The sequence below is a fragment of the Diaporthe batatas genome (assembly GCF_019321695.1).
Source record: "Diaporthe batatas strain CRI 302-4 chromosome Unknown Contig00013, whole genome shotgun sequence".
Lineage (NCBI taxonomy): Eukaryota > Fungi > Ascomycota > Sordariomycetes > Diaporthales > Diaporthaceae > Diaporthe > Diaporthe batatas.
Window position 1 is genome coordinate 2,082,290 of NW_025408560.1, and position 14,904 is coordinate 2,097,193.

The 14,904-nt window shown below is 40.2% G+C and overlaps 5 protein-coding genes across 5 annotated transcripts; 3 read left to right on the forward strand and 2 right to left on the reverse strand.

Moving 5' to 3' along the window:
- Positions 1-2,731: 2,731 nt before the first annotated feature.
- Positions 2,732-4,439, reverse strand: KVR01_010158 (uncharacterized protein). Its single transcript, XM_044787875.1, has 2 exons — positions 3,805-4,439; positions 2,732-3,725 (listed from the first exon to the last, which is right to left on the reverse strand). The coding sequence occupies exons 1-2, from the start codon at positions 4,166-4,168 to the stop codon at positions 3,187-3,189; spliced, it is 903 nt and encodes a 300-aa protein (XP_044640317.1). The 5' UTR covers positions 4,169-4,439; the 3' UTR covers positions 2,732-3,186.
- A 475-nt stretch (positions 4,440-4,914) lies between these two features.
- On the forward strand, positions 4,915-6,102 carry KVR01_010388 (uncharacterized protein; the record flags this gene model as incomplete). Its single annotated transcript, XM_044790945.1, has 2 exons — positions 4,915-5,926; positions 6,044-6,102. The coding sequence occupies 2 exons, from the start codon at positions 4,915-4,917 to the stop codon at positions 6,100-6,102; spliced, it is 1,071 nt and encodes a 356-aa protein (XP_044640547.1).
- Positions 6,103-7,683: 1,581 nt separating this feature from the next.
- KVR01_010310 (uncharacterized protein) lies at positions 7,684-8,590 on the forward strand (the record flags this gene model as incomplete). The annotated part of the gene is made up of 2 exons (XM_044787009.1): positions 7,684-8,411; positions 8,539-8,590. The coding sequence occupies 2 exons, from the start codon at positions 7,684-7,686 to the stop codon at positions 8,588-8,590; spliced, it is 780 nt and encodes a 259-aa protein (XP_044640469.1).
- A 1,115-nt stretch (positions 8,591-9,705) lies between these two features.
- On the reverse strand, positions 9,706-10,482 carry KVR01_010618 (uncharacterized protein; the record flags this gene model as incomplete). Its single annotated transcript, XM_044792339.1, has 2 exons — positions 9,706-9,971; positions 10,029-10,482. 2 exons carry the CDS (start codon positions 10,480-10,482, stop codon positions 9,706-9,708), a joined length of 720 nt encoding a protein of 239 aa, XP_044640777.1.
- Positions 10,483-12,773: 2,291 nt separating this feature from the next.
- Positions 12,774-13,041, forward strand: KVR01_010212 (uncharacterized protein; the record flags this gene model as incomplete). The annotated part of the gene is made up of 2 exons (XM_044787364.1): positions 12,774-12,811; positions 12,870-13,041. The coding sequence occupies 2 exons, from the start codon at positions 12,774-12,776 to the stop codon at positions 13,039-13,041; spliced, it is 210 nt and encodes a 69-aa protein (XP_044640371.1).
- Positions 13,042-14,904: the final 1,863 nt, after the last annotated feature.

Here is a 14,904-nt window from a genome sequence, read left to right on the forward strand (position 1 = left end):
AGGTATAAGCCCCTTCTAGCACCCTTTCGCCTTTACCTTTTAGTAGCCCTTTTAGCACACCTTCTAGCAGCCCTTCTAGCACGCCTTCTAGCAGCCCCTCTAGCACACCTTCTAGCAGCCCTTCTAGCACACCTTCTAGCAGCTCTCCTAGTACACCTTCTAACTTATACACTTTTAAGTATATTTAAATATTAATTAAACATTTATTTAACCTTCTAATATTTAGTTAGTATTTAAATTCTTAGTTAGTATTTAAATATCCTTAAAGGTATATAAGTTAGAAAGTATATTAAAAGAGTTATTAAAAAATAAAGATAAAAGAGTGTTAGAAGAAGCTTATACTTCAAGTATTAAAAATTAAAGAAAAAGATTATATTATAAAGTTTCTTAGTATTAACTTAAAAAGTACTTATAAATATAAAGGAGTTATTAAAAAAAGTAAGTATTAAGTAAGTAAAAAAAATATTAAGTGTGTAAACTAACTTATTAAGTGTGTAGATACTAGGTTTTATAAAGAATATAGTTTTTATTTTAACTTTTTTTATTTTTAATTTTTAATATTTAATTAATATTTAAATATTTAGTTAATATTTAAATATATATAGTTTAAAAGGTATATTAAAAGTTATATTAAAAGGTATATTAAAAATATATTAAAAGAAGTATTAAAAGTATATTAAAAGTATTAAAAGTTTAAAAAGTTTATATTTAAAGTATTAAACATTTAAAGAATTTTAATTAAATATATAGTTTTATATAAACTTTATATATAAAAGTTAGTATAAAATAAGTTTATAAAAATTATAAAATAAATAAATATTAAAGTTAAATAAATAAATATTAATTTTAAATATAAATCTTTTAATTTATATTTTAAAAAAATTAAAATATATAAAGTATAATATATAAATAATACAAAATTAATATTTATTAATATAATATTCATAAATTATAATATAAAAACTTTTAAAATTTAAAATTTATTTTATTTTATTATTATTTAATTAATATTTATTATAAATAAAAATAATAATAATAAATATTAATATAATAACTTTAATATTAATAAAATAAATAGCTTTAATTATTAAGATATTAAGATATATGTAAATGTATATATACTTAAAAAGAAGTGCTTTAATTAAATAAGTAAAATAAAAAACAATGGTCCCGGAGAGGATCGAACTCGCGACCTTGGCATCACTATTTAATTCTGTCATTACAGAATTATTAGTACCACGCTCTAACCAGCTGAGCTACGGGACCAATGGTTGAAGAAATGGCATAAAAATGGGGTATATGGTGTTGATGTGAGTTAAAATTTTTCACGAGTGGGCCGGAAATTGGTGGGTGGACCGCGGGTGTAGACTAACTAACGCGGAGTTGCCGCCGGGTGGTCTGTGCGCTGCCGGGTTATTAATCTATATTCTAGTTATATAATCACGTTTTATAAGTAGTAAACTAACCTTTTATAGAGCACCTTATAATAGTAGATAAAAGGAATTAATAATTTATTTACTTATATTTTTAAAGGTTAGAATTCTAGAAATATTTAATATTTTAATATATAGAGATAAGTAAAAATATATATAGTTAAAGTTAAGAACTTTAAAAATAAATAGAGTTATTATATAAATAGAATAACTTATTATAAATAATAATTATATAGTATTTTATATATTAAAGTTTTTTATTTATTATATTTATTTAAATAGTTAAAGATATTATTATTTTTAATTATATTAAAACTTATTAAAATTTTATATTATTTATATTAATAAATTAAAGTTCTTTTATTTTTAATATTTAATATTTAATATTTAAAATATAATAAAAATATTTTATATAAATAAAATATTTAAATTATAAATTTTATAATTAAAATAATAAAAGAAAAGTATAAAAATATTTAAAACTTTTAAATTAATATTTATATATTAAAATAAAATATTAATATTTTTAATAATTATATTACTAAGTTATATATATAAGTATTTTTATATTTATTTATATTATAATAAGTTTTATAATACTTTTATTTAATACTATTTATGAAATTAAATTATATTATTTTATAAAATATTTATTTTATTTATATATAATATATATAATTATATTAAAATATTTATTATTTATTTTTATATTAATAAATAATAAAATAAAATAAATAAAATAAAAATTATTATTAATTTTATATATACTACTATAATAATTATAACTACTTTTAAACCTATTAATCTTCTTAAAAAGTATTAGTTATATAGTCTTATATACCTAGTTACCCTCCACTATTACTATAAGATAACAAACAATTAGAACTAGGACAACTGTCTCATGTCTGTCTCAACCACCATGCAGTCTAGAGGCGGCACCTCACATGTGGTGGCCACTCCAACTAGAGTACAAGAAGTTCTCTAGTCCATAGATTAGTATACTTAGTGGTTTTCTTTCCAATTAACACCGATACAAGTGTATGTGGCGCTCATACACGACCTAGGGAAAGCTCAAGACCGGCGGTTTGAAAAACATATACTGCTGATCACAGTACAGAGAGATCACAGTCCGTCTGTGGGCACGTGGCCTCAGCCTCGTACCGCACAGACAAGGCTAAGAGGCATCGCTCCCGACGGGGCCAATGATCGTGGACTCAAGTTGCCTAAGGTCTCATGGCCAGCTGGTATAATTAATTCACTTTTGGAGTGCCCACGGATTCTCGAGAGCGTGAAAATCTCGTCGAGCGGGACGGGACCAGCCCAACTGGTAAAGATTGAATTGATATATGTTAGGGACGAGAAAGTCCTCGTACTGGTCGCTAAGAGTTTGCTCCGTAAAAACACCCCCTCGTAACCCCAGACACTCGTTCCCGGCACCACAGCCGCTGGAATGGCCCAGCGACGGACTACCTAGGTACTGGTCTAAGGATTCAAGTGCAGGATTGGGGCAACAATTAAACTCTTCTTATGACCGCCAAATGGTAATTGAATCTCGTAAAATATAAACCAGTTCTGATGATGGGGTCATACAACCACAAGGGGATGTTGTAGCTAGTGAGCGTCCTCTAGTTCTCAGGTCACACAGCTTCAGCACCTGCCAAGTCCTCCGCGACAGCGGCGTCTACCACGTGAAAATTGGCATCTCCTTTGCATGAAGCCGAGTACACAATATAAAATCCTGCAACCAGCCACCTCAAGAGCTATTCGAAACAAACACCGAAAGTATGGCCGCGTATGCCGCAGACACCGCCAGCGTCTCCAGGTTCGACGCCCTCACCAGCGTGGCAACCACCAGCGAGAACAGCAGGATGAACCCAGCCACCACCGCCAGCTGCAGGGTGGAGGCCGTCCGGGGGCCGAGTATCACCAGCGGGACGACCAGGAACACGCCCGCCACGAGGGTGCTGACCAGGCGCCCGAGGAGGTTGGCCAGGGCGGCGGAGTTCTGGCTCGACACCGGCGGGGCGCGCGGGCTGCTGTCTGCCTTGCCGAGCTCACAGCCCGGCGGGCCCCGCCTGCGCAGCCTCCAGTACTGGAGGTCGCGCAGCAGCCTGTGTAGCCAGTGCGACAGGGGGTCGACCCGGGACCGGGGCGGCAGGTCGGGCCTCAGGAGCCTCGTCTCGTACATCTCCGGCACCGTGAGGTCTGTGCGTGCCCTGGCTGCCTTCTCGTCGTCTAGTAGCGAGCATCGTTCCATTGACATGATGGTGTTGAAGGCTATTATGGCGTCGTCTGCGTGGGCCGTGTGGGATCGTGTGAGTGGTTGTTCCGCTCAAGGGGGGGGGGAGGCTGCATGGGATCAAGCACGAACCATACTGCTTAAGGAGTTCCCGGAGCCGAAGCACCAACTGTTCTGTTATGGTCGCATCTATGGGGGCAACATTTGCATCCCTGATACAGTAGTTAAGCCCAAGCTTATTCAAGGGTGCGTGATCGTTGCCCAGTGTGAGCCCAGCCTGATAAATGGCATGGTCAAGCTCAGCGATCTCGTCTTCTAGGAAGCGGAGGTTCAGGAGGTGGGACGTTTTGAAACGCCGGAGCCCGAATAAGGTGAGGTTATTGTCAGCTGTTGCCGCCTGCCAGTTCTTCCTGAACAGCCGGGCATAGGTCCCCGGGTCACGTTTGATAGTAGTGTCTGCGTGCGGCGGTTGAGGTGCAGGACCGGCTGTTGACATGGTGGAAAGTATTCAATAGTTGAGGTAGCTACCCAGGTATTTGGAAAGCGACTCGGGATCAGGCAAGGGAGATCATGTTCTTATGATCCCGACTTCAGACCGCGCAAATCGAGACTGGGCAAAAATTTGGGTTTGCTTGAGCGTGGCAGGGCAGCTGAGGAGGCACACGTACCTACCTAGGCACCTGGCGTAGCCGTCTTCGGTGAACAGCGGGGGGCTGTCTGCGCCCAACTTGGCTGCGTGGATCAGCAGTGACAGCAAAGAACCAACCAAAGAAAGTCTCATCTGCATTAGGCTACATTGAGAAATACTATGGACGATTGGTAAATTATTCGCTGATTTTCCCTGCTTTTGTCCCCGGTTGGGGTGGCGGTGCTTATCACGGGGCGGGGAAATTGGGGCGGTATGGCACCTTATTGATTGAAGTGGTTTAATATACGGAGTAAGCAGCATGTTGTGCGACCACACTTATACCGACTCATAACACCCTCTACGTTCTCGGGATAAGCAGGGTCTGGGAGGCCCCCCCGCAGGACAATGGCAGCAAGTCGGCAAGAGCCTTATTTCTACCTAGGTCCGCAGACGCCCAACCTGACAATCCAGTGACCATTGTCTCGTCCTTTCCCCCGTGGACCGCTTGTCCTCGGTTGCCCATCTTCAATCCTGCTGAAATTCGTTACGTTCGCTGGCTGCTTTCCGCGTTGGGCTTCCTCTCTGCCAAAGAAGAAAGTCGCGTCTGAGAGGCGATGGCGCCGGCTCGACTGAGGAAACTAGAACCAACCAGTTACCATGTCGCATGGATATGCGCAGTGGCAGATCTCGAACTAATCCCGGCGCTGCTGATGCTAGACGAGTCCCACGAGCGCCCCGACATCGACACACAATATGACGACAACTCCTACGAGTTCGGGACCATGGGGGGGCATAACGTTGTCGTGGCGACCTGCCCGGATGCCATGACTGGGCAGGTAAACGTTAGCCACATCGTAGGGCCTCTCTTCAGGACATTTACCGCGATCAAGATGACGCTCCTCGTTGGTATAGGTGGTGGCGTTCCCCAGAAGCACCTCTTCTCCGATCCACTCAGGGATGTCCGCTTGGGTGATGTCGTTGTCGGGTGGCCTAGTCATGCCGATGGGAAACCCGCTGTTGTCTATTACGACTCAGGGAGGTCGTTGGTCGATCAGTTCCAGACAACCACAAACCTTAACCGGCCGCATATGGTTCTGCTGAAAGCGCTCCCTTTCCTCAGGACCCGCCATACACTTGGAAAGTTGAACTTCCACACATACCTGGCCAGACTCCAACAGCATGAGGAGCTTGGTAGCCAATACAGGCATCCCGGCCTTGAACATGACGTCCTATTTGAGTCTGCCTACAAGCATGTCGGAGGCTATAACTCCTACTGTGTTGGGTGTGACAAGGCAAACCTTGTCGAGCGAGAACCTCGCACGGAGAGCCAAAAAGACAAGTTCGTTTTTCACCAGGGAAGGATCGCAACGGGGAATGCAGTCATCCAGGATGGAATCAAGAGGGACGCAATCAATGATCAACATCAGGATGTTTTTTGCATCGAGATGGAAGCCGCAGGCGTTGACATCAACAGCAGCTGCCTTGTGATCCGCGGCATCTCTGACTATGCCGACTCCCACAAGAATGACCGCTGGAGGGCGTACGCCGCTGGAAAAGCGGTCGTGTTTGCTAGGGAGCTTCTGGGAAACATTCCAGCTAGTGATGTTTCAGAGAAGATGGCTTCAGGTCAGTTGGCATCCTATTACGCCGAGCCGGAGGTGGAAGAGGTGGAGGGAACGAGCAGACTGGATGGACAGCTGTCCCAGAAACTCCTAGGGGGCCACGTTAGTGACGGGGTACCAGGTCTGGGTCGAGACGATCACGACCATATGCCTGGTTCATATCCAATGGAGGAGGTTTGACTGGTCGTGGATGAAAAATAGAGAGATCGAAACGATCTTTCGTCTTGTTCTCCAAACGGACGGTGGGCATTAGTCTCTCAGGGGTCTAGGGCGTCATGGCATCATGAATCAATGAGAATCCTTTTTTCAGTCTTGTCCACTAACTGAACCTTCATTTCTTGGCATAGTAAACAAACACTGGCTTGTGAACCGCCCCACGAATCCAAATTTCACCGGTCGACGTGGGATCATCGACAGAATTATCGAAGGCCTAACATCCGAGGAAGCGGTAAATGAACAGCGAAGGTTCGTCCTGACCGGTATGGGTGGTCAGGGAAAGAGTGAGATATGCCTCCGCGTGGCAAATGAAATTCGAGAGAGGTGAGTTTCTAGCGAGATCATTTACTCATATATCTCGGAGCTAAGCAAGGTGAATAACCCAGATTTTGGGGCATTTTCTGGGTGGACGTCAGTACTCAGACCATAACCGAGCAGCACTTCTCCGAAATCGCAGACGCCCTTCAGTCCCCTGATAAAAGTGTTGACGCAGTCCGAAAGACACTTTCCAGCCTCCCAACGACTAAAAGATGGGCCCTGATACTGGATAATGCAGACGATCCAGACAGAGACTACGAATTATACATGCCAGCAGGAGGTCGCGGAGCAGTCCTTATAACATCTAGAAACCCAGCATGTGGGGACCTGACGACTCACCAAGGCCATGAGAAACTGGATAGCTTGGAGGAACCAGAATGTGTGCAACTCCTTGAGAAGGTCGCACGATCATCCAAGGACACGAGCGAAATTCAAGATCCCGAACCCGCCGTCTCACTCGTGCGAGAACTCGGACATCACACACTCGCCATTTTACATGCTGGATCTTATATGAACGCCGCTCGGTGCAACGCGGCAGAGTACCTGGACTTGCTTCGCACGAATCGCCGGCGGCTACTCGACAAGCCCCGCGCGCAGGGAAAGCCACGATACGACACGGTATATGCCACCTTCGAAGCATCAATGGAGTTTCTCGAACGGCCAGAGACAGGCCCGGATGAAGAGACCCGCAGGGACTCGCTCGAGCTGCTTGAAGTTCTATCAACGTTCCACCACGAAAGCGTACCTCTTGACGTCCTCTTGGATGTGTGGGCAGGGGTCCAAGAGGCACTCGAAACCCCCAGCCAGTGGGAGATGGACACAGAGTATCTCACAGCCTGGCATGTGGCACAAGTACCTGACCTCGTCAAGGCCGAGGAGGCCGACGTCAAATTCCGCATCACCGAGGCAGTGGCACGGCTCGAGTCGCTCGCACTGGTGAGAACAGACCGGGCCGTCCGCGTGTGGAAATCCGTGTCGATGCACCCGCTTGTGCACGGGTGGTTGGGTGACCGGCAGAGTCTGCAGGAGAGAAAAGCAGCGTGGAGAATGACTGAATGCATTGTTGCGTTGCCAGAGTTTGCGTTGGGTGATTGGCGTCCTTATCACCCACCACTCGCGCCCCACTTGCAGCGGCTTCTTGAATCGGACGTGGAATTGGTGGGCGACGCGGCGGAATCCAGATGCATGCTGCAACCATGCGTGAAAATCGCGTGGGTTTTGCACAGGATGGGCCTTGACGGTGATATGTACGAGTTCACCGACAGGATCATGCAGCGATCGGGCCGTGACAACCAGAAACCGACACAGGAACTCCGGGGACTTTACAGAGCCTTCGCAGAGGCCGTCGCGGGGGAGGGAAGCCGGCCGGCGCAGGCGGTCCAGGCGTTTGAAGCACTAGTGCTCCTGGATAAGGAGACACGTAGTGAAGATGACCCGGGGCGGCTTTGGAACCTGCGCAGCTTGGGAAATGCATACAGAAGCAACGGACAGACAAAAGAGGCAGTCGCGTTGTTGAAGAAGGTGGTCAAAGCGCTCGAAGGGAGAGGGGAAGAAGATGTCGAACTGACCAAGGCGCAACATGACCTTGGGCTGGCTTTTTCGCAGGATGGCCAGCATAAGGAGGCCATCGCGGTGCTTGAAAAAGTGGTCGGGATTCAACAGAGAACACTCCCAGCAGGCCACAGGGATCGACTTGCATCACAGCATGTGCTCGCTGTCGCATACCTCAAAGACGGGCAGATTAAAGAAGCCACGGCCCGACTGGAGGAGATACAAAAGATACAAGCACGGACCCTCGGGGAGGACCACCCCGAAACAGCATCAACGCAGGCCTGGCTTGCAGATGCATATAAGCTGGCAGGCAGGCTACCAGACGCTATAGAGCTGTGCGAGCGGGTCGTCAGGACACGAAGACTGTTCCTCGACGAGAAACACCCTGACCTGCTGACTTCACAGTACGATCTCGCTCTGGCATATCACGAAGCTGAGAGGATTACCGAAGCCATTGCAATACTCGAGCATGTGGTTCAGGTGGAGAGCTTGTTGCATGAACAGAGCCACCCTTCCCTACTGACATCACAGCACAATCTCGCCCGAGCATATCACGAAGCTGAGAGGGTTACCGAAGCTATAGAGCTGTGCGAGCGGGTCGTCGGGACACGAAAACTGTTCCTCGACGAGAAACACCCTGACCTGCTAGTGTCACAACACAATCTCGCTGGAGCATATCTGAAAACTAAGAGGATTACTGAAGCTATTGAAATACTCGAGCACGTGGTTCAGGTGGAGAGCCTATTGTATGAACAGGGCCACCCAGAAAGAGTCGCATCGCAGGAGTTGCTGCAAGATGCACGTGCCGCGCGCGACGGCTCTCTTCCAGGCTCTACACGTACATCTTCAGAGTCAGACCACGCTCAGTCGGATCCAGCTCCACGCCCCGCAGGAGCAACAACGCAGGCCGCAGTCGACGATGGGCCTGGTCTTTTGGCACGGGGGCAACCGGCTGAGACACAAAGAGGTAGCATCATGGGTGCCGCCTGGCACAGATCAGTGAAAGCTCAGGGATCCGGACAGTCACTGAGACTCAGGGCGAGACTCTCCACGGCATTGTCAAAATGGTCCCCCACTGGACTAAAAAAGAGTAAATAGTCTAAGAGCAACTATTAACTAGCTAAGGATAACCAGAAATACTATAAGTAAGCTCATAAGACCCTACTAAGTAATAGCTAATCCTATTATTAAAATAATTTAATTAAACTTAATATTTATAATATTTAAAATTTTTATATTAATAATATATTTAATATATAATAATTAGAATAATATTAAGTAAACTTTATTTATTAATATATATAAATTAATTAAAGTTTTTAAATAATATTTTATTATTTTAATAATTAATTATTAAATATTAATTATTTTTAATATTATTATTATTTTTATTTTTTTATATATTAAAATATAGAATATAATTATTTAATTATTAAGTTACACTTAATTTAATTTAATAATTATTTACAAATAATAAATATAAATATTTACTTATTAAATAAAATTAAAACTTTAATTAAAGTAAGAATAGCATTACTTACATTCAAATAAGATCACATGATTACCTTGTTTACAGAGAGCCCGGTCTATAATTATCCTTACATTTAATCCTCCTTATGTGCTATCTCCGAAATCAACTTCCGTTTTCCCATACTTCAAGTATGCTTCTACAGCATCTTCCGTCTTAAAGTCCAGCCTTCAGCCCGGCGCCGGCTGAAATGATGAGCTCGCCTGGGAGCCCAGCATCGATCTCATGAGCTCTTCATCCTGACCCTCATACCATACTCCTTCATGGAATTCAAGACCATCCTGCCCATAGTCGAGAAACTCATTCAGGGTTCCAGTAAAGAGGTTTTGATCTGACGAATTCTCTTGAACAGCCTCGCTGCCAGCAAGTATGTTGGTCGATCCTCGGCCGAGAAGGGTGGATCTCATGCCCGGAGTTGGGGCCCCGGACCGGTTATCTGAATTTTGGCCTGTTCTTTCATTCGAAATGGATGAAGATGGAGGAGTAAGTTCACCAGCAATTCCTGAGCTTGAGTGGATGTTTGCATCGTCATTGCTGCTGGCACTGGTGCTGCGCGCCACCCACTGATCGAAAATGGTGCGTAGTCCTTCTTCAAAGACAGTCTGCTGGAGGGCAGCGAGGTCTCGCTCCTCATTAGGGAGATTCCATGTAACAACACCTTGTTGGGTCAAAATATTTGACAGGATTCGTGGCCCGTTACTTGTCAAGAAGTCTTGATAGAGTGTGATATCCTGTAAAAGCTCATTATCGATATAAGGCGATTCGGGGTGATCGTGTCCTGGGAACAGAATGTCAAATACAGCGAACCACTGGGCCTCGGGGGAGGCATTTGACGCGGACTTCTTCTCCAGCTTCTCTCTTTGTGAATCAGTGATCCCGTCCAGTGTATGTGATGAAGGAGAGCATGAGGAACATGATAATTGTCGAATGTGCTGGTCACGTTCCATTTCGGTTTGGAATGTGCCCATACACAGAGGGCAGTATGGCGGATTGCGGTGACAGCGAGCTAGATGTTGCTTCACATCACGGATTCTGCTCAGCATGTACCTATAGCAGTCCCTATATAATATAGGATCCTTCTTAGTATACGGGCAGGCAAAGGTTAACTTTCGGTAAGAGGTTCGCCTGCGTTTGCTGGAGGTGATCTGGCTTGACGAGGGTTCACTCCCGTCAGTAACCGCTCTGTTGATTTGCGATTGGTTCGCCCGTGTTCTTTTTCCTGTTGCTGTATCCTTCCCCTTGCCCTTCTCTTGATTCCGCGCATTATTGGCTTCGCCTGCACCATCGGACGGGGGACCCTGTTCAATAGGGCTTTCTTTTGATGAAAGGAACATTTCCAACGCTGTTGCGACAGCCACAGCTTTGAAGCGCATGAATGGGTGGTCTTTGCCCAGTCTTTCTTCCTCGTCTTCAGAAACCTCAGCTAACCACAAAGAAGTCGATTCCGGAGTCGAGCTGGCTGTGAGACGGCTTGAAAATCCGTCGGTCGAATGCTGGTTCGCCTGAGGTGATACAAGTCGACAGGAAGGAGACCTCGTTGCAGGTTTCTCAGTTCCAGACTCAGTTCGGCGGAGTTGAAGTCTAGCAGTATTCATGAGGGATGCTTCAGGCTTTCCATCGTAACAGCCTGTGGTGTCTCTGTTAACGTAGTCCTGTCATACCAACTACATGATGTACTGGCCTGACTCACTCGTTTCAACCAAGTTCGATTTGGAAATGCGAGCCTTGTCAACGCCACTACTGGAGTTAAGCGGTACCCTGGGAAATCCTTTCTCGTGATAACTATACTCCACGGGATTCAAGCGACAATGTTCTTGTGTAGTCTCGGTAATGTCATCTCTATATCCTAAACTCTGGTAGCCGGAGTCCTGGTTCGATAGTTCAAAGTCGTCACTTGCTTGCACAGGAACCGGTAATTCGGCCACAAAGGCACCCGATAAACTTTGACGTGAGTTTGTCTTCGTCGCCTCTTGCGTCGTCGCCTCAGTTAGAGTCCTACCAGGTGCATAGGGATCAGGTGTAACGGGCAGTCCATTTAGACCCACCAGCTTTCGTGGAGCTTCCATTGTGTTGTTGATAGAAAATTCGGATTTCAGAGCTTTGTTGTCCGGGTTGCGAGATTGCAATTTTGGCGGATAGAGCAAGTCGAAGCGTTCAGGGTGCTTCCTACGAACATGGGCTTTGAGGTTGTCGAGCCTGTTCCTGATTGACTGCGCGCAGATCGGACACCGATATTCATGGCTCTGGTGATTGCGCTTGAAATGCTTCCCTACCGCTTGCTTCAACTTTGTGTAAGACCTATTGGATTCCGCGTGCGGGCTCCAACTGCACTCTGAACACGCCGGCAGCATCAGTTCGTCGCTGGCAGGTGGCTTCGGCGCCTTGCTCCGCAGCGACGAGCTTTCCACGATTGTTTGATTATCCATGCTTCTCGAGTATTCCATGATTGTGGTCCCAGTTATCGGCGAGGATATGGCGGCCATGGGAACGGCGCTGCTCCTAAAGTGTGTAATCAGTCACATTCAGAGCTGGGTTCTTCTGACCCAGGCTTCCGGATCGTCCCGTTCTTGGGGATTTTTGGCTCGTGTACAGGTCTTCAGCTCAGCTGAATTGAGAATTAGCCGAGTATGGTGGGTGGCGCAACAAGCTAGCTGGGAGAGCTTGACCCTGCAACGTGGCTTGCAAGACCTATTTCGTGAAGATAGACATCAAGATGAATATAAATTACAAAGGCAAGTTTAGACAGCACATACTCAACCCTCAGTGGCATAGAGCCCAAGATTGCGCAGGTAGCAAGCCCCAGGACTCTCGGTCGTGCTGACGGGCTGTGTCCTGGTGTAGCAAAAGCACAGTTGTGCTCAGAAGTGTTTCGAACCCCGAGCTGCAGCTAAATAACCGAGCGAATAGGAGGCGTCCGTCAGGATATCACCCAGTTGAAAGCACCATAGTGCTCTCTTTCGTCGTTCTACAGGACCAACTGTCGATTCTGCGACTAAACAGTTAAATCGCAGACAGGTTTGGAGCCAGTTGTGACCAGCACCATGAATGGCGAAGCGAAGGCTTGCACATAAGTAGCGGGTATGTGTATATAATGAAACCGCTGGCCAAAGTGAGCGTGAATGTATTTAGACGACGGCTACAAGCCCAATACCGAGGTATTCAAGAACGAATCGCCAAACTTTTGTGCAAGGTGCAAGATTGCGAGCCGAAGAATTTCTCAGACTGTCCAGAATTCATGATGTCTCAGAGATCCGGTCAAATTAGCGGAGGCACGCCGTAAGCTCATTATTGAAGCCACTGGCGCGTGTGTCTGACAATAACTCTCCTTAAGTAGTCATGGCACATCTATACCGTCACAAGCCTTCACGTTATACCTATCAGTTTCACCAACAATTACTGGGAGAATCTCGAACAATATGCCAGACAAGGACAGGAAGAAGAGGTTGGTAGAGCAGATCGCGAGCCTGGATGTCAAGATGAAGGGCAAGGGCTCTGGGAACAGCTGAAAGAAGAATCGATGTAAAGTGCCACGGTCTAAGTTCGGAAGCAGCCATAAAGGGGCTCCATGCACTGGCGGCATTATAATATTGCGCGTCTTTACTTTATAGAATGGTTTAAGTTTCTTCCTTAAGCATAACTAATTCCTAAATTAAGTAAAAAGTAAAATATTATGTTATAAATATATAAAAGAAAGTATATAATTAAAGTTTTTTTAATATTATTTATTTAAATATTAAAATTATAATAATAAGTTTATTAATAAAAATATAATTTTATTTATATTATAAAATAAAATAATTATATTTTTAAAATTAATTTTTAATTAAAATTATTTTTATAAAATTTTTATTTTATTAATTTATATTATTATATAAATATATATTTTTAATTATTTATAAAAATAATTATTTAATCTTTTATATTTTTAATATTATATATTTTAAAATATTAAAATATATTATAATTTATTTAAAAATAATAAAATATATAAATATTATTTTTAAATATAAAATTAAAAGTTTATAATTATAATTTTTAATTAATTTTTATTTAATTATTTTATTATATTATAATTTAATTTAATTTTATTTAAATTTTTAAATTTTATAAAATTATTATAATTATAAATATAAACTTTAAATTAAAACCTTTAAGTTTAAATTTAAATTTTATAAATTTTATATATTTTAAATTAAATTTATAATTTTTAATTTTTAAAAATATATTAACTATTTTAAATATTAATAATTTTTAAAATAAAGGTTTATTTTATATAATTATAAATTTAATTATTAATAATTATTCTTTTATTTATAATAAAATTATTAAAATTATAAATTTAAATAATAAAATATAATTATTTTATTTAATTATTTTTAATTTAATTAAATAATTATTTTAAATAATTTTATTTATAATATAATAAAGTTTATAAATAAATATTTATTTATAAAATAAAATTAAAATTTTTAAAATAATAATTTTATTTATTTATTTTAATTAATTTAAAAACTTAAATTATATAATAAATTTATATATAATATTTAATAATATAAAAATTAAATAATTTATAATTTATAATAATTTTATTTTTAATAAATTAATTTATATTAAAATTAATAATATTAATTTAAATTAATATAATTTAATATATTAATATATATAAATATTTTTAATAATAAATAATATTATAAATAATAATAAATTATAAAAATATTATAAAAGTTTAATATAATAAGTTTAATTAAATTAATTTTTAAAAATATATTATATTTTATTTTTTAAAACTTTAATTATTTATATTTAATTTAATAATAAAATTAAAAATAAAAATAATTTATAATTTATATATAAATATTATATTTTATTTAAATTTATTATAAAATTTAATTTTATAATAATAATTACTATATTATATTAAAAATATTATATAATTTAAAATATTTATTAAATATTTTTAAAATAAATATTTTAATAAAAATATAATATTATTTAAATTAAATAAAAATCTTTTATATTATTAAAATTATAAATTAAATATTTATAAAATTTATTAATAAATTTATATTTTTAAATATTTTATTTATTTAAATATTTTATATTTTTATAATAAAATTATAATTTAATTATTATTTTATATTATTTTTAAATAATTTTAATTTTAAATTAATAATTTTTATAAATAATTAAAATATTTTTATTATAAATTATATAAAATTATTTTATATTTTATATATTAATATTTTTAAAATAATAATTTTATATTAAATAATATAATAAATATTAAAAATAATTATAAATAAAATAAATAAAATATATTATAATAAAATATATTATATAAAATTTAATTTTTAAAATATAAAATTAAT

Bases quoted from the DNA above. Each gene is read 5' to 3' on its own strand.
- KVR01_010158 (XM_044787875.1), bottom strand. From the start codon at position 4,168: ATGTCAACAGCCGGTCCTGCACCTCAACCGCCGCACGCAGACACTACT. The intron at 3,726-3,804 runs GTTCGTGCTTGA...CGGCCCACGCAG, and splicing joins GGAACTCCTTAAGCAGTATG to ACGACGCCATAATAGCCTTC.